This window comes from Rhodnius prolixus, unplaced genomic scaffold, assembly GCF_049639745.1.
Source record: "Rhodnius prolixus isolate KJV_2025 unplaced genomic scaffold, Rpr scaffold_2, whole genome shotgun sequence".
In the NCBI taxonomy this organism is placed as follows: Eukaryota; Metazoa; Arthropoda; class Insecta; order Hemiptera; family Reduviidae; genus Rhodnius; species Rhodnius prolixus.
Window position 1 is genome coordinate 22,909,765 of NW_027411592.1, and position 23,751 is coordinate 22,933,515.

At 32.8% G+C, this 23,751-nt stretch overlaps 1 protein-coding gene across 3 annotated transcripts in view; it reads right to left on the reverse strand.

Moving 5' to 3' along the window:
* Window positions 1-23,751, reverse strand: part of LOC141450447 (TBC1 domain family member 30-like) — a 76,798-nt gene that overhangs the window by 48,289 nt on the left and 4,758 nt on the right. For all 3 annotated transcript variants that reach the window (XM_074120906.1, XM_074120907.1, XM_074120908.1), the window contains exons 2-6: window positions 14,745-14,979; window positions 13,753-13,977; window positions 11,180-11,337; window positions 10,898-11,092; window positions 10,582-10,746 (exon numbers count right to left, since the gene is read on the reverse strand). In XM_074120906.1, the coding sequence (XP_073977007.1) occupies window positions 10,582-10,746; window positions 10,898-11,092; window positions 11,180-11,337; window positions 13,753-13,977; window positions 14,745-14,979 (978 nt within the window). The remainder of the gene's footprint in view (window positions 1-10,581; window positions 10,747-10,897; window positions 11,093-11,179; window positions 11,338-13,752; window positions 13,978-14,744; window positions 14,980-23,751) is intronic.

Consider the following 23,751-nt stretch of genomic DNA (forward strand, 5'->3'; position numbering starts at 1 on the left):
CACAATAACAATAAATCTTATATCATTTTGTTACAGTTTAAAAAAAGAAGAAGAAAAACAATGGATTTGGATTAAATAATTTATTTATTTAATAAAATAGGAGGACCATAGCAGTCCTGAATTCATCACTGAATTAACGGATAAATTTATATGTAGGTATATTTACAAATGACCAAAATACACTGTGTATCTTAATTTGTGTTCCTATCAATATATGTACGCAAATGCATATTTAATGTGCTGAGTACGGACTTTGTTTAATCAGTAATGATACTTAAACTCATATTTCTTTCATTTTTAAAGCAAAAGTTCTCCGAAATCCCTCACTTAACATGCAAATTACACTCTCACAAAATTAACAATAATTCATTCTTTTTCTCTACAAGCTTTACTGAGATTTATTAATGAAATTAATCTCAAACCCTTATTTTTAGGGGTTTTTTTTTGTGTATAAACAAACAAAAATATCCTATATTTTAAACAATCAAGCTCTTCATTTGTGGCTAAGTACTTCTCAAATTGGGCCAAAATTTTAAATAGCCTTCTAAAATAACAATTAGAAAGCAATAAAATAAAGTAGAAATGAAAAGACTGGAGCATGTAAATATATGCAGTATTAGCTCATAGAATTTTGTGAAACAAATGACTTTCTCTGACTGTAATTTTCGATGTAGTCTTCAAATTTTGGATTTTATAAATATTAGTGTGACTTTTGAAGGATCAACTTCTTGAAATATATTTTTATCAACAGAGTAGCTAATAAAAGTGGCAGGTCCTCGATGGGCTACTCGTTATACCAAAGTAAAAAAGACAATCTATTAAGAAATTCTCAATAGCTATCAAGTGATCTCTTTGTAAATATTTAATTCTCACTTATTGGGGGGTAATCAAGTTCAATTCAGTGTAATGACACTCCAGAGGATAATCACCAAAAGTGACATAAAATCAATTTTCTTGGAAATAATTTATGTTTGTGGTTAATATATTATGTTTAAAGAAATTCAATTATTAAGATTTTTTGGGGGGAGAAAATCGCGGAAAAATTATTGAATTCTTGAGTTCGAACTTTCCGTAGATGTTTTGATCACCCTGTCACATCCGGACTACTTTTTTAAACCCACTTTTTCTGGATCACAGGGCCTCCCAAACAGTTAGTTCCAGAGGAAATTCGGTTTCGAAAATTGGACACAATCAAAACGTTTCTTTTTTTACCAATAAAGTAAAGTAGTGCCTATTTTTTCAGGTCGGCTTTACGTCCAACTACCAAATTAGGTGTCGTGGACGGAGGCGACTAGCAAACATACTTTACTGTAAATTTCTTTTATTAACCATTAAATAAAATCCAAGGCCTAAGACCGGGAATCGAACCCAGTACCACAATACATATTGGCTATGCAGGTCTTGCCACTAACCGTTCGGCTAACCTGGCGCCTTATTACCAATAACAAAACAAGTTTGGTAATTCCAGGTTCGAATCCAGAGCTGCTGGCACTTGGATTTTCTTTTTTTAGGAGATTCTTAAAGCTCACTTTCCGGTGGTCAATGTTGTCTGTAAACACAATCCGGAAGCAAGCAGTGCACTGCAAAAAGGGTGACGAAAAAAAAAGTAAAGTAAAGTAATCGCCTATTTTTTCAGACGGGGCTTAACGTCCAACTACCATTTACTAGCAGTCGTGGACGGAGGTGAATAGCAAACGTACTTTACTATTTCTCATTTAACCATTAAATAAAATCCAAAGCCAAGATCGGGATTCGAACCCAGTACCACGATGCATATTAGCTTTGCAGGTCTCGAAACAGGGTGACAATAACCTCAGTCAAATTAAAATTTGGGGAAAAAACTAAAAATTAAGATTTTACTTAATTAGAAATTTAAATCTAAGGCTAAACCTTCCGATTAAGTTATCCCAATCAGGAATCATCCGGCAAATCTATAAAGACCATAATATCCCTTTCATTTCCGATCTGATTATCTCTCGATAAAGGAAATACCACTCAAGCCTTTCTGCCCTTTCCGCTCCTTTCAATCGGCTGATATCCTCATTAATCTCTCTGAAAACTCAAGGCCTAGAAACCCACGTGACCTAGAAACCATCTAGTTGATTTAATTCATATAAGACTATTAGTAATTAGGCGTATATTATACAACTGTATGTATTATTTTAGCAGGTGCCACATGTTTGTGGTATATCTTTGAACTTGTTGAGCAACTGTACAGTTTTAAATTAATAAAATGAAGAATGTCATAGAACTTTTAGATTACTCTAAAATTTTAAGAGAACTGAAGCATTTTGTTCGTAAACAGGTTAATCAAAAGAATTTCGTAAAAATTGAACTCAGGAGATCGAAACGTAATTTAAGAATGGAGATGTAAACGAAACTGAAATTAGTTTTTTTTATTAATAAAAACAAAATTTCTTTGTTCTAAACCTCAACAGTTTAACTCTAAAAGAATAATTCGGAATTGGTGAAATCTTTTAAGGAAAATAAATAAGTTTTGGTATTGACTAATAAATTGAACACAATCCAAAATTTCTACCTTCTCAGCACTTATAAATTTATTCACTTTTACCCAACCCACCACTCCCATTGTTATCAGCTGTATCGGTTGATCTAGTTTGTTTCAAGCATTATTTATGAAATTGCTAAATATCTGTATAAGAAATATTAAAAGCAAACATAACTTATCTTTTTCTATTCAAACAATTTACATTTTTTGTCAGAATAAAATTGATACTTTTACTATTTGAATGAATATATCAGGATTTGGCTTTCAAAGTGAAAAAAAAACAAGGCTTAGAGGCTCAGTCCTTTGTAGGCAACTAATTGAACGGTAAAGCGGTTTATACCTGAATTCAAATCAGCCGTTTTATCAGCAGTTTTTTGTTGAAAGTGTTGGTTTCCATTTTTTGTTCCATATGCGTCTTTTGCCTCCAACAAAAAAAAGAATAGCGTGGGAAAATCAAAATATTAATCATTTCATTTGCCAGTAAAACGATAGAAACAAAATGCATGAGAATTAGCGGATTTAGAGTAACCCAATTTAGGTAAGCCGATAATCCAGTATGGATAGTAATGCAATCTGCCAGATTTACATTATTTGAATTCCTGAAATTTGCAATAAAATCTGCTTTGATTCAAAATAAATAAAACTGATCAGCATACTTTTTCTAAATAGGAAACTGTTGCAGATAATTTAATTTGCTATCTCCTTTTTTAGTATTGGACTCACTAAACTTCTAACAAATACAAAGAACGCTTTTGGACAGAGGCAAATAACTAGACTTTAGTAGTCTACCTTCTACCTTATTTATATGGTGTATAATGTGAAGCACTGCTGAATTCCTTCATTAAGAAAAATATATCTAGTTGGAATTGTTTTAACAAAAGAAAACAATCAAGTTTAATTTTATTTTTTTTGTCTCAAAATTCGTGTAACATGAATTATAATAATAATTTCTCCTTTACCACTTTCAAATTTTACTTTGAAATATCAGTTAGGAAAGCGTGTGTTTTCAAGAAAATATCTTGTAAATCAAGGAAATGAACACGTTTTGTTCGGCTCAAAGAAGTTCATTACTTTCTGCTAAATTATTTGAAGAGAGTGGCCGTTGAGATCTAAGCAGTCGATTCTTCAACCATTCAATTTGGGGTACCCGTAAGAATTTTAAAATTTGGATACAAAGTTGTGTTTCTGTTGCAGTACACATCCCTTATGGTGACTTAAATAATTTGATCGTAATTGATTTCTGCTGGGATTGATAGAAGAAGAAGGTATATAATACCTATTCAATACTCTAAAAAAACAAAGAATGTTTATACTGTTCCCCATTCACACAACAAATGCAACATTAAGAGCAACTATTTGCCAAGTTTGAGAAACATTATTATAAAAAAAATGAAACAATTGCTCTCGAGAGAAAATTTCCAAGTGTTTTAAACATTTATAAATTTTATTTTTATTTTTTATTTTTAAAATAAAAAACGGATCAATAATCCAATTTACAGAAACAACAAAAATAATAATAATAAAAACATAAATAATACAAATAGTTTTCACTCTATAATTTAGATTTATAATTAGGCTTTAGCAAATTTATTTTATTTAAGATAAATTTCTTGCATTTATTTAAATATACTTTAATCATTAATTCTTTATAAAAGATTAATACTTTTAGCATTTATTATCTAACTTTATCTAGTGGAAAAGGGATATTGACTCCACTGATGTGCAAAACACTGCAAGCCATACAAGGTTACAGCGCCAGCAACCCCAATATTGTCTCCCTTATTTCCGTCCTATAGGGAAAAGGCTAGACTCTTTCCTGCCATTTTCGATTCATTGATCGGAAATTGATGGTAGGCAATTATGGAAGCAAAGAATGAAAATTTACATTATATATATATATATATATATATATATATATATATATATATATAATGTAAATTTTCATTAACTTGGATGCTTCGTTTAATGTAACGTGACACACATAAAAAAGATTTTTTCATCATAGATAATTTTAGAAATAAAAATTTATAACTATGGTTAATTTGTTCTTATTCGGCAAAGTTATCTTATATTCATATTTTACTCGAATATTGAGAACTAACTATATAAACGCAACTATTTTTGCTGCATATAACGCAAGTTTAACCATTTAGAATTCCTTAATATTGGAAATAAAAATAAACAGAAAATACACCCAAGTTAACCGCTCTTTCACAACAACAATATCTTTGAATGTTGCAACAGTATCTAAAAGGGAATGGATTAGCTAAGTGATTAGCGTATACTGAATTCCAACGCGGAGATCCAGCTACTAGCCCTTAGATTTTCTCTTCCTAGGATCTTGTTATAAATCCGGTGATGGAACTGTGTTGTCTGTAACAAGAAAACACTGTCCTGAGGCCGGCAGTGCACTGAAAAAAGCACCGGTCGTCAATGACAAATTTTGATATTTAAATTTGCTAAGTAAAAGAATTTAATCAATATGGTAATTCTGTAATTTAAATTGAGATGAAAATTACTTTAACAATATAGGTCTATGGAAAAATTAGATTTAAATATCTATCAAAATTTACTGTTACAAATTTACGTTTACTTAGATTTATAAACTGAATTTAAAAGGTCTAGTCTGGCTTAGATATTACATATTCAGATCAATAAGGTAGATGACATTAAAAAAAATATATACATATTTAAGCATAGTTTTATTTTCGCATTTTCTTATAAAGGAAAACCTTTAAGAACATAATTGTTTTCACACAAATAAGCACATTAAAATTGGCATTTAATTTTAATAGGTAAACCTACAAGACCAATTTGGAAAATTTAAAGTTAGTGTTTTATTTACGACTGTATTATTTTTTTTAAATAAAGATTTCTTATTTTTTTCAACTTTAATTTCAAAAAATTTAAATGAAAATTATAAATAATCAAGAAATATCTTCGAATATGTCATAGCTAAGAAATATTATCAGGCTAGAATTGAATGGTACTGATTTAACGAATAATTTAATTATTTCAACATTGTTAAAAGAAAAAGTAAACATTTATATATTCCGAGTTATTTATTCCAAAAAGAAAAAGTCATTTAGAGGAGCCGGCATAGAGTTGATGGTGGATAAAGGTTGATTTCAATGGACCAGTAGCCCTTAATTGGAAATTTTAAAGTGAAAAGAATGAAGGTAAACAGACAAAAGGAAGTTAAATAACTAAAATAGCCCACTTCACTTTAATATTAGGAACAAATTCTCTCATCATTATTTTACATGTACAAAAAACACACTTTTTTTTTATGTCAAAGAGTAATAGAGTGGTCATTAAGAGGATCAATAGATGGAAACACACAAAGACAAAGAGTTATTGTAACAGAAAGCGATCAATCAAAATATACCAAAGTTTAATTAAAAGCAACCTTTGAACTCAAAATAAATGAACATAAAAAAGACTGAAAAAAATTATAATCACAACCTCTCACCTTTTTTTAAAACAGGGAAAAAAACCAATGTGAAACGCTCAGAACCTCTTACACTAATTGTTATAATTCTAGAACATACATTTCTTTGAAGTGATCGATGCAAATAATGGTGGTGATAGTAGTTGCAATGTGGTTAATCTTTTGTAGTAATTGTTCAATATTCGCAGGTAGTGTGTCCAGTTTAAGTTCTTCCCCCTGGACTAGAGCAGTAAACTGAACTTTTAGATTTCACTGAACTATATACGTGGGTCGTTTGAAAAGTCCGTGCAAAGTCAGAGAGATAGCACTACTGGCGCGTATCGAGATTATGTTTAGTTAGTAGCATCTCTTGGAAGAACACACACCAAGTTTCAGCCAGATCGGTCTATTTCTTTGTGTTTGGCATTCGTTTGAATCGAGGAAGTCGAGTGATTTTCAAATCGTGTGAAGTGTTGCAAGGACGGTTTGCAGCTGTTCCAGAAGAATCCGCAGGACTTTAAGCATCGTTTCGTCACTGTGGATGAAACAGGGATACATCACTACACTCCTGAGACCAAAGAACAATCTAAACAATGGGTTACCAAGGGGGAATCTGCGCCAAAAAAGGCGAAGACCGTTCCTTCGGCCGGAAAGATTATGGCGACTGTCTTTTGGGATTCGCAAGGAATAATCCTCATCGACTATCTGGAAAAGGGTAAAACTATTACAGGTGCATATTATTCATCGTTATTGGACCGTTTGAAAACTGAGCTGCAAGAAAAACGCCCACGATTGGCCCACAAAAAAGTCCTTTTCCATCACGACAACGCACCAGCTCACACCTCAGCAGTTGTGGTCGCAAAATTAATGGAAATAAGGTTCCAATTCGTTTCACATCCCCCCCTATTCTCCAGACTTGGCTCCCTCGGACTACTATTTGTTCCCCAATATGAAGAAATGGCTGGCGGGAAAAAGATTTTATTCAAACGAGGAGGTGATTGCAGAAACGAATGGCTATTTTTCAGACTTGGACAAATCCTATTATTCCGAAGGGATCAACAAACTAGAGCAGCGTTGGACGAAGTGTACAAGCCTAAAAGGAGACTATGTTGAAAAATAAAAATGGTTTACCCCCAAAAATTAAGTAGTTTTTATTTTTGCACGGACTTTTCAAACGACCCTCGTACATGTGTGTTTTAATCACATTGAGGATTTCCTCACCTAATACAAAACCTTACATTCCCCTCAAGAACACCAGAAATAATCAAAACTTTTTACTATTTCCCTTCTTAACTAACCATATTCCTCCATGACTTCTTCCACATTCTTTCTCCCTTTTAATTTTGATCAGCCTATTTTCGTCCTTTTTCCTAGAGTCCGTTTTATCAGTTGTTGGAGATTCTTGGTACTTCCATTACAGAACTACTCTATTCTCCTTTCTGTTATTCTCTAGAGGATGTCGTCTCTTTGTTCCATAGGCCTTCTTAACTAAGTGTTTCTGATCCTTTCTAATCTTGATTTTCGGGCTAATATCATCCAGAAATCCATTTCTACAGCAAGCATCTCTTGGCAACCAGGAGTCCACGTTTCACAACCGTAGAGAATTCAATTTTCATTTTTTAGAATTGTAAAATAACTGTTTAATCTTCGATAATTTGTTTCATTGCAGAATACTTGGTTAAGTAACATAATGGCTCTGCGCCCTTCTGGTAACCTCCATTCCACTTCTTTTCTTTCCTCATTTAATTTTAGGACAAAATCCGTGCACCGTAAATTTGTGGATATATGAAATCAACTGATACTGATTTTTAATGGTTTCCGTGAATTTACAGTCAAGTACTCGTTCTTCTCATAATTTATTTTCGGGCCCCAATTTTTGCTTTCGAAAAAAAACGGCCGCTGGCTGTGTACAGTTGCTTTAAGGTGGCTGGAAGGATGTAACTCCTCTTAGAGAATACAGAAAAACTAATTTTATAGTCAAAGTGTTCAAGTAAAATTAATGACACCTTTACTTTAAAATTACAAAACGTAAATTTACGAACAATTGTAACTGAATGCATTCAAGAAACTTGTACTTTTAGTTAACAGATTATGAATTAAACTTTAATATTAAATGCACTGGTGGAACCTTAGCGAAGTAAAGTTTGAGCTTACTGCACCTTTTGTCTTTAAAGATATTCTGCTCGTATACAAAGCGCTCAAAATATTTTTCGCGTTCAGGTAACTTCCAAAAATGTCTTCCTAGAAAAAATCCTATTTCAAAAATTTGACAACTCCAGCTTTTTCTAGAACAAGAGTTAAAAATGTCAAAAGTGAAATATTGCAGATTTCACATTCTGCATCTCTGACAAATACTCTTCATTACTGGAAAACTTAATCTGATCCTTATCCAAGATACCTGGCATGAAGCCTTACATTAGTTTTAGGATTTTTTTTTTGGTAAATGAATGTGACAAATTTACTGCATTACATTGAAAGATTTCTCATTCAGTGGCTTAGCTAAAGGAATGCCAATAGATATTAGGAGGCCCCAATCGTTGGTGTTTTTCTTAATAGAAAGAGTAACAAAAAATGATTTCGCCATTTTTGAAAAATGTTCAAAAAAAAATAAATTGTTTTTTGATGAATTAAGATGAACGAATAAATTGGTTCCGTTAACAATATTTTAAAACCGAAGTATTCTACAAAACTTAAGATGTAATTTTTTTCAATTAAATTAAAGATTCAATGAAAAATTTTAACATTTTTATACGTCCACCTCTGACACAAAGAGTGAAAAAAAAAAACTTTATAAAACAGCACTAGATCTTGTCTTTGAATACCCCAAAGATTCACAAATTTACCTTAAAAAAAAAAGTAATTTAATTAAAACTTCGAAAATAAATCTCTAATATTAGATAACAGTTTTGTGACTAGCAGTTAACCATAAATTCTATTTAACAAGCCCTTTATTTTTATCAGATATTAAGGAAAATTTAAAATACCTTCATAAAGTAAGTCAGGCATTATTAAAATATTTGTTCCCTTGAAACGCGTAACTATTACATAACCATGTAACAAAAAAGGGACTAAAATACATATTAAACGTAACAAAATAAAGGGAAGGATAATATTTCTCTTTTTTTCATAGGGGCTGTTCTCTTAATGCAACTAATAAATAAGAATTTGAGTAGATGAGGGTCTACTTTTGTTAGAAGATGGTACCTCTATTTTAATAAGAATGAAGTATTCCAAACCAATTCATCGGAATCTATTCTATCTCTTATTGCTTCCTTCTCATTCTAAGAGAGTTATTTGGAAAATTCCTACACTCGTACCTTCTAGAAATCGAGTCTCTCAAACTACCAAATCATTAATGCGAGTTCCTAACCTTTATCAGAAGCCATTTCTCCTGGACTAAAAAATTTCTATTTTTTAAGAGCTAGTAGTTTCGGCCATGTTAAGCACCAGCCTTTTTTAAGCGCATTCTAGATATGAGTTCAATGCTCTTTCTGCTATAATTCTTCACATAACTTCACCAATCAATAAAAGAGAGTTGAGGAAAGACAAGAATGATCAATCTAGTAATCAGAATACATAACAGTAGAGGGATTGGCTTAGTTGTAGCGCGCAGGACTTCAGTCTATCCACACTGACCTCAAAATTCTGTTTGTATGTAGACTGAAACCGCGGGCTAAGCAGCCGACAATAATATTGATTATGTCATTACCACTCAAAATACCATAATCCTTCAGCCCAAACCCTTTCACCACAACTCTTTTTTTTTTCTATGCTGAGGAACTGCTGAGGCATCTTGAAACACCTGACTGACTGAAGTACAAATGGCTAATTATATAAATTATATGTTGGACCCCGACCAATCTACGTGGCCAACTTTAGAACTCATCTTATTCTACATTCTTTCAAATCTAATTTGCAATTTAAAAAAAAACAACTTTTTTTACACTTTGAAAGTTTGTTATATATTTTATGTAAATATACAAACGCCTCGCCAAGACCCCCGACCCGATACAAGCGACATTAACTCAACTTACATTACGGAATGATCATAAGACAACTCGTCAAACGATCTAAATTGGCTTTTCCAAACAAAAAGAAACTTCATACAATTCTATTATCCCCGATCTGGAGATACGGATTGGACTTGTACGGAACATTATCTTGCTCTAATTTTAACCGCATCAATACCTCTATTCGAATATCCTACGTACCAAGGTTAACGCACCTACCTACCTTGGCATCAGCCTGTTTAATCTGACCTAATTCTATTTGCTCATTGACCTAGCTAAATCCCAACACCAAATTTCATTCTAAACTGTCCCAACACTACAAAACATTCATAGAGTCCCAAATTACCCTTCTCTGGAATCCTTCCCGAAGTCTGAAGCCCTTCGATGACTTCACAATCATCGCATGATAGAAAAGTCACTTGTATGTTAACTGACTCATGATGGATATCATTATATGACCTTCATTCAATTCTTTCAACCCATTTTGCGTGTTTATTATATTTAATTATTATCAATAGGCAATCATAAATTAAATAAAGATACTTGCAAGTACATATGTAGGTATGCATAATCCTACTGTAAAAATTTCAACATTTAAACGTAAAACAATTATAAATAAATACCATACTAACTTCTCTTTGGAGCCATAGTCTTTAATATTAATGTCACATTATTACACAGATCATCTTGTTCGCATAAATAAGTTTCTTTAGTGTCTAATTCAGTTTTCAGATCATTGGCCACGTGGTCCACACTTCTCTTCAAAGTATAAACAATTTTATTCAGTTCTTTCAATCCTTAACATAAGAAAAATACACTTTAAATTATAATTTTAGTTTTGAAGATTTTGTTTGTAAATATTTCTTTAATATGGCCAATTTCTACCCAAGGTATTCAACATTTTAATAAAATCATTATAATTTTGCCAGTAGTAAATTAAGTAACTACCTTTATTATCTAAATCATTTTTTTTATAGGTATCCACAATTGGAGTAGAAGCACAAATTCTTTGCAAGACAAATGGATAACTTCTTTTAAAACCTTCAACTTCAACCACTTTATTATTATGATAATAGTGGGCAGCTCCTTCTAATCCTAGGCAATAAGAGTGATGACGGACAAGAGGCTCTTTATGTTTTTTGGCTGAAAAAGCAAAATAATATAATACAATTTTTATTAAATAATAATAAAATTAATAATAAGGATAAAAAATCAATCAAATTTCCTTACTAATATGGTACAGTCGAGATTCACTCCGCCTCCTATTAATATTATCACAATATTTGCAAGATCCTTGTTTACATACATGTGGATAAATGTCAACCAATAACTGATCAAAAAATCTAGATAGAATTTTAGAGTCATCACCAGCATTTTTATTTTCATCGCTACATATAACACACAATATATAAATACATATTCTACAAAAGAATATTTTCAAAAATTAAATAATAAGTCTGCTGTTTTTCAACAGCAGTTAGTTGAAAATAAATAAATAAATAAAAATAATGTAATTTTTCTAAAAAGAGAACATTAGGTACATTACAATTCTTTACTTTCTCTTTTCCATCGAAAGAGGAAAGTATGTTCAATTTGATTTTCAATTGAATTTTAAAATACACGAGTTTTGAAGTCTCCAGCACACTAAAAAGTGTTTTCAAAAAAATGACGGCAATGTGTGTTTGTTGTAAGATCAGAATATCTAAGAAATGAAAGATCGCAGAAACTTCAAATTCTACATTGTTTAATGTGCCGCCGTGGGATCTGAAAATACAATAGCTTTTTAATCAACCAGAAATGCCAATTTGCTGAAACGATTTCAATTTTTTAGGACAATCATATAATCAGCCCTAACGATTTTCTTAACAATTTGTTACTCGATGCGCTTCTATAACTTTTATTTAAAAAATTTTCCCATCACAATTTGATTCAGGAGAAATGGTTAGGGTTTCCTCTAAAATGCCATCTAACGTTATATAAGTTCATATCGCCTGTATGAATCAAAAAGAATTAAATGTACAATCAAAATTTGAAATTAGAGATCGGTTGACTGGGAATAGCATTTAGGAATAAATTTTTCTATTTTTGGATATTTTTTAGAGAATAATTTTCCATCAACTTTTGTACTTCTTGTACTCATATAGGTCAATAACTTCAATTTGAAGCATTTTTAATTCCAGGATCTTGGTGAAATTAAGCTTTCTTCTAAAATGCTGCTTTGTATAATGTACCGAAGGATTGAGGGGAATGGGCATTCACTAAGTTAACGGGATGAATGAGGTAGAACCGGGGTAAGCAGACTGTATACTACTGATTGCAAGACAATATTACTGCCAATATCGTTTGACAATGATGATAATAATGAAGTGATAAAGCAATACTGCAATTTGACAGTAGTTGGATCAGTACTATTCAGTGAGAATCTAATTGTTGTCACAAGCGATAACATTAGTGACACGTTCTATCGCATAGAGCTTATAAACATACTAAAGTTCACTCTATAATATTGTTAATTATAAATTATAATAATGGTTAAAAATCTCTCATACTCTTTAAGTATATTTGAGGTGTGACTTGCAAATTCTAACAAAGCTTGATCGAGCGACCCCATTTCAAAAAAAAAAAAAAATAGTAGATGGATTAAACAAAAAGTACTTTTTTTCTTTCAGATAGAATATTTTCTATAAAAATTACAAAAGCTATCTGAAATTGGTGCAGACACCTCCTTGTTTTGGTTTTCTTGATTTTATTTTAGAAATACAAACCGAGTAGAATACTAAATGTAGATTCTTTTAATGTATGCAAAGCATTGGTTGTTTATTCTTAATTTTCTTCAAATGCAGAAAAATGATTCGTCTAGTTTTGGGCGGAGGCAATCACCTGTTATGGATAAGACCTTATTTAATATTTAAGGTTACAGAATATCTAATCAAAATTACGAGTTTAAGAATTATTTGAAGAAGTACAACTGTACAAAATGGCTTTTTCCTGTTTTATGTCATAGGGACTAATTTTAACTTGGTCATAAACCTTATTAGCTCTACACAAAATATTATTTTGCACTTTTTATTTTTTCACTCTTTTAAGAATTATAATTTTCCTTAGATTTTAGATTTTAAGTTTTCCCCAGGAAATATTCGTTTTGAGTTTCTAAAAAAGACTCTTGCTAGCTCTCCCTTTGGTGTCAATCCACCGTAACTCAAAATCTAAATTCAAATTTGATATTTAGCTTAGGTGCCAACAGAGAATGTCACAAGGTTTAGGTCAAAATCGTTTAACCAGACGATCCCTTAACTGAATAGATAGCTCATTTTTTTTTTTCAATAACATTTTTTAAATAATGATTCAAAAATAAATAATTCAATAATTCAAAAATCCCATTATTGCTATAATTTTACTTAGTTGCATTTCCTAAATTATCAAGTATTTTGGTACTACCTCTGATGTAGATTCCCGTACAGCGGTTTAATCGGCGACATCGATTAAAATAAAGAAGTAAATAAACTACAAGTATGTAGGGTTTTATTATAAGTAAATTGGTTCATACGTGCTTTATGCTTCTCTTACCCTATTGCTAAGAGAAGTTATTGCGATTGCGGCGTTTTAAAAAATTATTATTAAAATTAGTATCAAAATTATTATCTCTATATCCTAATTAATTAAATAAGTTCATAATTCTATATTTGGTAGATTTTCATGGTTTTAAGACGAGGAGTGCTCAATTTTTAATGCGCCCAGGGCACTAACTAACCTAAATCCTATTTATTAAAAAGGCTATAAAAACAAATGTTTTAATGTCAAACCTTTTATCTTCGATGGGCTGTAAAGGTATGTCGATAAATTCTTCCACATTGACACTTTCGTTGCTAGCAGCTGACTGAGATATGTATTCTTGAGATTTTATTATCTCTAACTCTTGAGGTCTGTCTTCTTCGATTTGTTTCAACACTTCTTCATAATCCACATATTTCGGAGTTCTAGGTGGTAAAGGCGGCGAAGGCGGAGAACTAGATACAGATGTTCTAGGACTGTAAACAACAATTTTATAAGAACATTTTAAAGTACTTCGTGGAGTGCTTAAAGACCAAAAAGCATTCTCATTTTTAATATTTTATTTATTTATTTTTTTTAATTTAAGAAGCGACCACATCTGAGGTAATCAGCGCTGGTGTTGCCGTCTTCCTGGCAATACCATCACTCAGAATAGGAGAAGCTCACAGGAAAAGGTAAGAACATCTAGTTGGGCTCGCACCTAACCAGACCAGAGCACTAACACTGGTTTATTCCCTGCCCTGTGTACCAATATTTGGAGATTTGTAACTGATTAACACGTAGGAAATTTTACAGCTATTGTTCAATTCAAGGGAAAAATTTTCTTCAAACAAAAGAATTGTAGTAAACACTTAGTGTTTATTGGTAAATAAAGGTTTATGGATGAACCGACATTAAATGATAGATTTTCTTAGAATTTATTTACTGCTGAATTCCGTCATTTTAGATTTCGATCTAATATGAATTCCCTATAATATCTAAATCGCGGGTTAGAGGAAAATTATCGCAACAACCCCTAATATAAAATCAATTTTTGTGTACATTTCCAATATTGTGAGGAAATTAGAACGATGTTTAATGCAGTTCGCTGAATAACCCCAAAAATTATTAATCCTTGAAAAAAAAATAGTTGTAGTCACTTTCAAGAAAGTCGTGAAAATTTGAGAAACTATTCAAGAAAGCCACACAGCCTTTTTAGGCGGACTTCATTAAAACCTCTGTATTAGTAAAATATTCTAATTACCTCTCTTTATAAGAAATCTTTTCCGAAGAGCCTCCAAATTGTGAGAAATCTGGTGATATATTAACACTGTTATGAGCTGGTAATACATGATTTTTATTGGCATGACGTTCTCTTGGTTGAACATATATTACCGCTGGTCGCGATAATGTCCACGCAGCATTTCCCAGCGACATAGATCTACTACTGCGCTCAGGTCTGCGGTAATTTAGACAGCCACCATCTAACAGCATGGTGCCTGAGAACATAGAATTTTTTTTTTTGTAATTTAATTTGGTAAAGCTTCAGAAATATACTAACAATATTCATGCTTTTTTGAAGACGATATACTAAGCTGTTTACATTTTAAATTATAATTCTATGAAGGATACTTCATCGCTCTTTTTAAAAAATGGACTGCTATGAAAAAAGCTTAAAAGAGGAACATGTAAATCTCTCATTAACATTAATAAATTTGCATGATATCTGTATCATCTTTTACTGTGTACTACTAAAATCGGCTAAAGGAATTAACTATTTAGCTAATGACTGACTAATGGAAAGGTGGATTACAAGCGACTAATCTCAGTTGTGTCAGTTGTCTCCATAAACTTTGATATTCAAAGTAGATCGCATTAATAAACAGCAGTTAAATTAGCACAACACCGTACCTTCAATATGAAGTGTTGCATTAACAATAGAGATACAGCAATCTCTTATTCTCCTGTTCAATTGTTCACAAAAAATATCTTTTATATTTTCTACACTTTTACATTACTGCACAATTATATAGTTATAATTGAAATCGTCTCTAGAACAAGAAGTTGAAGTTTGAAAAAGAGATTCTCATCTTTACAGAAAATGAAAGTTATAAAAAGAAGCAAATATGAGGTGTGGCTATAAAAAAAACGAGACTATTGCTGTAAAACATTTTATTTTAAATTTATACATATTTAGTTATTATCACCTTCAATATACACCCCTCCCCTATCCCTAAAACGCTCCTGATCGAAACAGTGCAGGAAGTATTTTTCTGTGAGCTCCAGTACGACACGTGCCGCTTTTTCTTTCACAGCTTTAACGGACTGAAATCGTGTTCCTTTTAATGCAGATTTGACTTTGGGGAACAGATAAAAGTCACATGGGGCCAGGTCAGGCGAATTAGGCGGAAGGCCTAAAACTGGGATGTTATACTTGGCTAGAACTGTCTTGACAGCCAATGCAGTGTGAGCCGGCGCGTTGTCTTGATGGAGAACCCATGATTTGTTCTTCCTCAAATTGGGTAGTTTTTTCCTTACTCTTTTACGGAGTTGAGCAAGCACCTCACGGTAATAATGTTGATTAATTATAATCGATATTTTCATCCGTTTTGGACGTGGAAGGGCGACCCGGGCGGTCATCATCTCCGACGTCTTCTCGGTCATCTTGAAAATGCATGAACCACTCAAAAACTTGCGCACTTGATAAACATTCATCGCCATAAACTTCTTTTAATAAAAGATAAGTTTCAGTAGCGGTTTTACCAAGTTTCACGTGAAATTTCACGACAATTCGTTGTTCTACTACATGTTTCTCTATCATGTTTTCGGCAAAACGAAACTAACACCTCTTACACAAACGACGGTTCCGGTGAGACAGATTTCTCTACAAACACGTGAGACGCTGCAATCGAAAGAGAAGGCTTTATGCTGCACAGCTACCGGTCGTTAGGATTTGGGGCATGCATAGTTCTTCTGTAGCAGCATCAGTCTCAGAAAATATTTCCTAACATTTTCTCAAATATTTCAACGAGATCAGAAGTATATGTTTAAAGTGCAATTTGTAACATTTGACTTCCTTATTTTAAGACAATATACTTTAAAAACTAACTATTGGTCCATCTAAAAGAGTTTTCAATTAATTAAACAACTTGATAAACTAACTCTGTTGTGTGCTCATGAACACACGTTTTCTTGCAAAACAAACGTAATTTTTCCTACGAAGATAAAAGGAATCCTGCAAAATGATATACAGTTTGAAAGCCCATTAGACAAGGAAACTTTTATAAAAAGTGCCAGCACCTAGGTGATCAAATAAGGGCCTAAAGAGTTTTCTTAAAAATTTCGATTACTTTTATTTTTCCCGTATTCGGAGGAAGATTGAGACTGTTTGGAGAATAACTTTTGCTTCGAAATGGTGTCAATTTTTAGAAAATTTATCTGTCTTTCTAACCGTGTCATCAGAATCGAATTCAGACTAAAACTTTCTGAGTGATAACATTTTTATTGCAAAAAAGTAATGATTTTAGAAAAAAAATTGTGACGTCACTCAAGAACAGTGGAAAATATGAAGTTGGCCAAAACGTCATTGAACTCCACTTTAGATGTACTACACAAAGTAGGCCTATAGACATTACTTACTGGTTCACCCTGTACACGATCCAGGATTCTGGAAGGCTAAGAGACAGATTTCTGGAGGAAGTGCTTGCGCAAATCCAGAACTAATACTTAAGGCGTGACATCATAAGAGAAGAAAGAGGTTATTAGGTGTAAATTAACGGCCGCATTAAATCCACTTTTTACATTTTCCATTTTTTAAGGATGGAGCTGTGTATCGAACCGTGTAGTGTTTTTATCTTGTCCTAAATAGTGTGTATACAAAATTCGGTCAATATCGGAGTTGTAGCGGATAAACAATATGCATACACTTTTGTTTATAGACAGCCAACTTTCAAAATCATTTTTTTTTAAATCATAAACTATAAAAATAGTTTGCCAATGATCTTAAACTATGTCATAAAATTAATAGTAATGCAGGTATCTTTGTTTTACAAAATTAGCTAAAAATAATAATAATTTGGAACTCTTGAAAACCTGGTGCGGAAAAACTTGGTTAAATAAAAGATCCGTTATCACATTCAGTAATTTACTTAATCCAATAGAATCTATTTACAAGCCGATGGGTCTTCCCTAAATAGAGTTAAAGCTGTACGTGACCTGGGAATAATGTTTAACTGCAAAAACGTCAATCATTAGTGTTGTAAATACAGCTCAAGCTAAAAGAATGCTAGGCTTCATTTTTTGTCGTACAAAACTTTTGCATGACATTTAATTTTTGAGACTTAAAATTTGCATTGGGCTCTAGTGAGGTCCCGCCTCGAATTATGCGTCCCGTTTGGTAAGTTTCGACATTATAGTAGAAGAACTTCATTAAACCTTTTCAAACCTAATTTTTAAAATTAGTAGCCTGCAAAATGGAATCTTCAGGCGACACTTAGATTAAACCGCCCATTAGAAAAAAATTTAGATTGTTAAGCAGTATAAACAAACAAACAAAATATTCAAATTCCCATCAAAATTAAATAGGAAAGAGCAATTCATCTTATATGAAATTATATTGCAATCTTATTCAAACTCAAACGAACAAATACTTATTCAAAGTCTCAATATCTAGTTTCTTAAAGCTACACAGCCAAGACATCACGGTCTTGCTAAGTTTGCCCCAGGACACTTCACCAAGTTCTTTTCATGTCCTCTCCAGATCAAGTCTCTGAGAGCCACACGAACTGCACCCTTGGCGATTCCCAGGCTTAGGGGCACTGCTAAAAACCACCGTAATCTACAGACAGGCCATTCTCTGCACCCTGGCCTTGATGGCCGCCTGTTGTTCAGTCTTCCTCCACCACACTACCTCACAGTAGGTGATAATAGGAATGACTGACTGCTCGTGTTTAGAGCCAGTGGGTCATATTGGGGCGTAAACCCTACCATGTCTTCCCACAGGTTCTAGTAGAATCACAAAGAGCCTGTTTTGCCTTCAGGGTAACTTTATCTAGATGTGCTTTCTAAGTGAGTCTGGAGTCTAGGACCACGTCCAGATACTTAACCTTACCCGACACATCCAGAGTTTCGTCAAAAATTCTAAGAGTTTTGTAGCTATGTCCCTTCTCCTAGTAATGGATACCAGGGTAGTTTTAGAAGGGTTCACAGTAAGATACACTCTTCTAACCCAATTTTCTATTACCTTGAGTGCTTCTTGAATGAGCTCAGCAACGATTATCTCGTGCCTGCCCCAGACCTACACGGAAATATCATCTGCGTAGCCCAGTACCGAGAACCCACGAAGGTGTAGCTTCTCAAGAAAGTTGTCTGCGACCATGCACCATAGGAGCGAAGATAGGGCATTTCCTGGCAGTCGTTATTTCCATCGTGAGGTGGGTGGATGAAAGGTCACCTGTGACAGACGCCCACTACTACAGGAAAGCTATATTACAATAGGGTTCCACTCAGTGCCCGAAGGTGCTCGTTACTGCACATATATTTTACTACCCATTCATTTAACTATGCATTCTGCTTCGACATGAGATCCCATCTCAGCTTGGGTAGGGATCCGGGGGTCAGAAGGATAGGCAGGATCAAAGGAGGGATGGAAGCAAGGATTAGCAGTGGGGTATACCATTACTATGCCCCGTGTGTACTGGGTAAATGTATTGGGATGTTATAGTGTATTACTCATTTTCATGTTGTTAAGCTGGGATACCCGCAGGGACGCCAAGTACTCTGAAGAAGTGGCTAACCCACTTCCCTTTACGGGGACTCTGACAGATAGTCAGTCGACTGCGTGACTAACGTAACTCTACATAACGATCTCAACATCCCATTCGTACAATGACTTGCCAAGACGAAATATTTTAACTTCCATACTTCTCTCCAATTGCTCTGATCCATTTTATGTATACATTATACCATCTATTGTAAATTTCCACCGACTTTAGAAAAGAAAATCCAATTATTGAATGTCTATTCATTTTTAAATAGTTTTGGAAAAACATCTAACTGCAAATTATAACTTTTCTAAATATTTTGAATGAACTACATATCTTAATCAACAGAGTAGAAATAGTATCAGTAGTAGCTTTTAATTATAAGTTTTTAAATATTTGTTTGAAGTTGCTATCTTAAATTAATATTTTCAACTTTTATTTCGTTCAATCTAACACAGAATTAGGGCGAACTTATGTACAAAGAGAAACAATTCCTAACAATTGTAGATAAGTGCTCGTATAACGAACTGCTAATATTGCTGGGGGCGCTTCAGGCTAACTTGTACAGAAACTAGAATACGTTAAGCTAATTCTTTTCTTACTATTTTTAATTTTTGATTGTTTTGAATCTTTTAGTTATTTATTTATTTGTTTTATGATCTCGTTCATACTTAAGAGACAGCTATCAGATTAAATCAAGTTTTCTAATTTTTGACATAACAAAACGTTTATGTTCCAAAAAAAAAGTTAATCGAAATCAAAACATTGTAAGTTCAGATTTTATAAAAAAAAATTACCTGGTGGTACACTTTCTACTTTATTGGCCACGTCGAGTGCCCAAGCCGATAAAATTTTACATTACGCTTTTTTTTTATGACAGTCTCAGATAACATCTCCAAAGAGGGTCCTATAGTGCATGTCCAGTTGCTGTGCGGGCTTTGAACATCTCTTAGATCTTATCTACTTCAGTTGTAATCGCTAGTTTGCAATTCGACCTCTTCTCTAGCACTTGAAGACCAGTAAAGTTAAAGAAGACCTAGTTCTTCGCAATGTAACTGACAGTAGATTTCTTTAGCACGAACAACGACATCATATATACGTAGACATATTCACATTCAAAGAATGTTGCTCTTAGCTTTTTCCATTCTCTAAAAAAAAAAAAAATGGAGAACTGGGTATCCCCTCTTTGAAGACTATGATTCCTGAGCTCACCTTGAAAACACATATTCTACAATCCTCGGATTATTCGCTGTTGAGAATGCTGCGAGATATTCTCGATGAATACGTACATCTCAAAATTAAGTATTTATCACTCTTTTATACAACGGGAACAGTTTCAAATTTCGCCTAGGGCCTCTGTTCTCCCGATTTTGAATTTTTGTGAGATATGACGCCTACTTCATTTTTATTTAATGGTAATAATGAGAAAAAACAAATTTGTATCTGCTTCACTGTTTGGATATTGTTCCGTTCTTCTATTCTTTAATAATTTATTTGTCTGCATTTTAAAATGTTAGTAAACGCCTTACGTTAATGATTTTTTTTCTTAATAATATTGTTTCCTTTATTGTTTTTTTTGTATGGGTGTATTATTGATATTTTTGTGTATTATTGATTGATTGATTATTGAGACTAGAAAGTCATTCAACCACTATTAAAAGTACTTCAACAGTACACTGAATTGATGGTCCTACAGTAAAAAATAAATATTTAATTTCTAACTAACTTGTACAAGAACATATCTACAAACGGAAAACATTTTAGCCTACTTCCCACAGAAAACGATAACATTTGAAAGTGAGAGATACCACCGACGCTGATAAAAGTTTTTTTTTTTTTAATTTACTAATTAGCGTTAAATTTGTTTATGTTCCACAGTCCTGTTTTAAATTGAACATTAATAAAGACTGCATCAATTACAGAGGGTCATCCCTTTTTCCGCGGTCCCGCAAAAATTTATTCTAAAATTTTCGAGATTTAATTAACACCTTTAGCTGACAAATCTAATGGCGAAGGCTAGTTATGGGTTAAGGAGAGAAAGAGATCTCAGGTTCTGAGTTTTACAATAGCTTGAATATTTTACTAACCCTAAAAATTAAATATGGAAAAATCCAAGAAATATCATGAGGGAAGTCAGAATTATTGATGCAAGACTTTTGCAAATTGATCATTTCATGTATCTTGACCCTGAAATCCAGGGAAAAACTTGGGACCGCAGGATGTATGTTGTAATAAAAGGGTTCCTCAAGAGAAAGAAAGTAAGAAGATGAAATGGCAATCTATAGGAATTCGTTCCAATTACGATACTCCTCATGCCTCTAAATCTTGGACATTATTATTATATTGGAAAGATATAAGAAACAAATTCAAGCAAAAGACATCTCATCAGATATTTAAAAAAAGTTAAAGAATAAATAAGGTGTTACGGAAAACTGCTATTAGAGTAAGGTTAGCATGAGGTTATGGATGAAGGGTGCTCGAGTTAGAGAGAGGGCCAAGAATCTCTGGGAGGAAATTATCTGAGATGATTTGAACCGTCAACAGTATATCTTCGTAAGCCTTAGAAAACTGACGATAGTCTTTACAGAAATCAGGAGCAATATATTTGTGCGAATAGATTATAAGAGAAAGGTGAATCAATTCCGAATTCGCAATATTTCTCAGACTTCTAAATGGTTCAATGCATCAAGTCCTATGAAGTAAATTGCAGGCTTATTATTCCCAAAGTGCCCTTAAAGCAACTCTTGAAGCTACAAAATGCCGCAGTTGTGTAGCCGAAAATTCATGAACTCACAAATATTCGTAGCAATAGTAGGAGAATACCTCTCGCCAAAAAAAAAAAAAATCATTAGAAGCTATCGACTAAGTTTACTGAGGTATTACTCTAATAACGCTGGGAGACCATTCTTCGTGTCCTCATGACAGGCTATTGCAGACTGAATAAACACATTATTGAGCCTGACAACATAAAGTAAGTGTGGGTTTGTCAGAAACAAGAAGAATCGGCCCTACACTTGATTCCCATTTCCTGTCAGTGTAAGAAGCATGTCAAGTTAAATTTAGCTTTTTGGAGAATAAAAAACTGGTCCCTTCATATTTTGCCTTGGAGGCGCTCTCTAAATTCAGCCTAATGAAAAGTACTGGACTTAAAGGACGCTTCAACTACAAAGTGCCAATTAGCCTCCTGAGAAGTGGCATAAGCTAATTGGCCAATCCGCCAAGGAATCTAATCTGAACAAAAGCCGTATTCTCAGATTAGAGATTTATGTTTAGAAATAAACAGATGTATTCCATTTATCTACACAAATATAGGTGAGTTATGTCATTTAAACTTGCCTTAAAAGTAAATTATAAATTGTGTTTTACGCTTTTTTTAAAAAAAAAAAAAAAAAAAAAAAAAAAAAAGAAATTTATGGGAGCAGCTTTATTTTGTGACCCCTAAAACTAGCCACTGGATGAACAACTTCACTAACAATCTTATAAATCAGATTTTGACTTGGCAAATTACCAATATTCTGCCAGAGCATGTCTACATTCAAGATGCCTTCCGCGCATGCAGTTAAGTATTTTATTTCAGATCCTTACTGAATTCTTTCCTTCCTATTCAAAAAGTAACCGGCTTAACGTAAGTAAATAACTCCAATTAGTGATAAGTTGTGCAATAAATGAAGGGAAAAATCAACATTTTTTTTATTGATTTCAGTGAGAATTTATTTATGCTATTAATATAATAAATTTAAATACCAAATTAATTTTAGCCTTCACCCAAAATTTATGTCCTGATAAGAAAGAAAAATAATGCCATGGGCAAAATTTTCCTATCTATAAATAAGGATTTAAAATTGCCAAACTAAAAATCAACTTACTAGAATGTTTCTACCGATTGTGCGCTTTAACAATCTCGTCTTGGAATAACGGAGTAAACGTCGTATGACAACTTGCTCAAGAACCATAATAGAACTTATCCTAAGATAAGCTAAACATTTAAGAAGTCTTAAATAACGTGATATCCATTACGCCAATCATTGATACATTGTTTCAATGTATAAATGTCCAAAAATTGTGTTTTGCATTAACTTTTTGCCACAACGTCGTTCTACTTTAAAGTAAGTGAGGTAATGCTAGAATAATTAACATCAAGAGAGCCAAACTTTTAATTATCAGGAATTATTAAAAATTATTTATTGCAACAGTCACTCTTAACAGTTCTAATAAACCAAGTTCGAAGAAAATAGATATAAATTTTTAAAAAGTGACCAATAAATTATATCAGCAAACATTTATTCTTCCTACGTTTTGATTCTCCTCTTTTATCGGCTCTTTTATTAGCCAAACTTGTACCTACTAAATAAACGAACCTTATTATCTTAGCTGTGTAAGGCACAAAAACGTTTACTCAGATTCCGGGACTGACACAAATATTTCTTTATAAATATTTTCTAAAAAACCCTAAACTTTTGCTTTCTCCGTGAAAATTCAGTTTTTTGAAATTAGAAACCAAAGCAATGT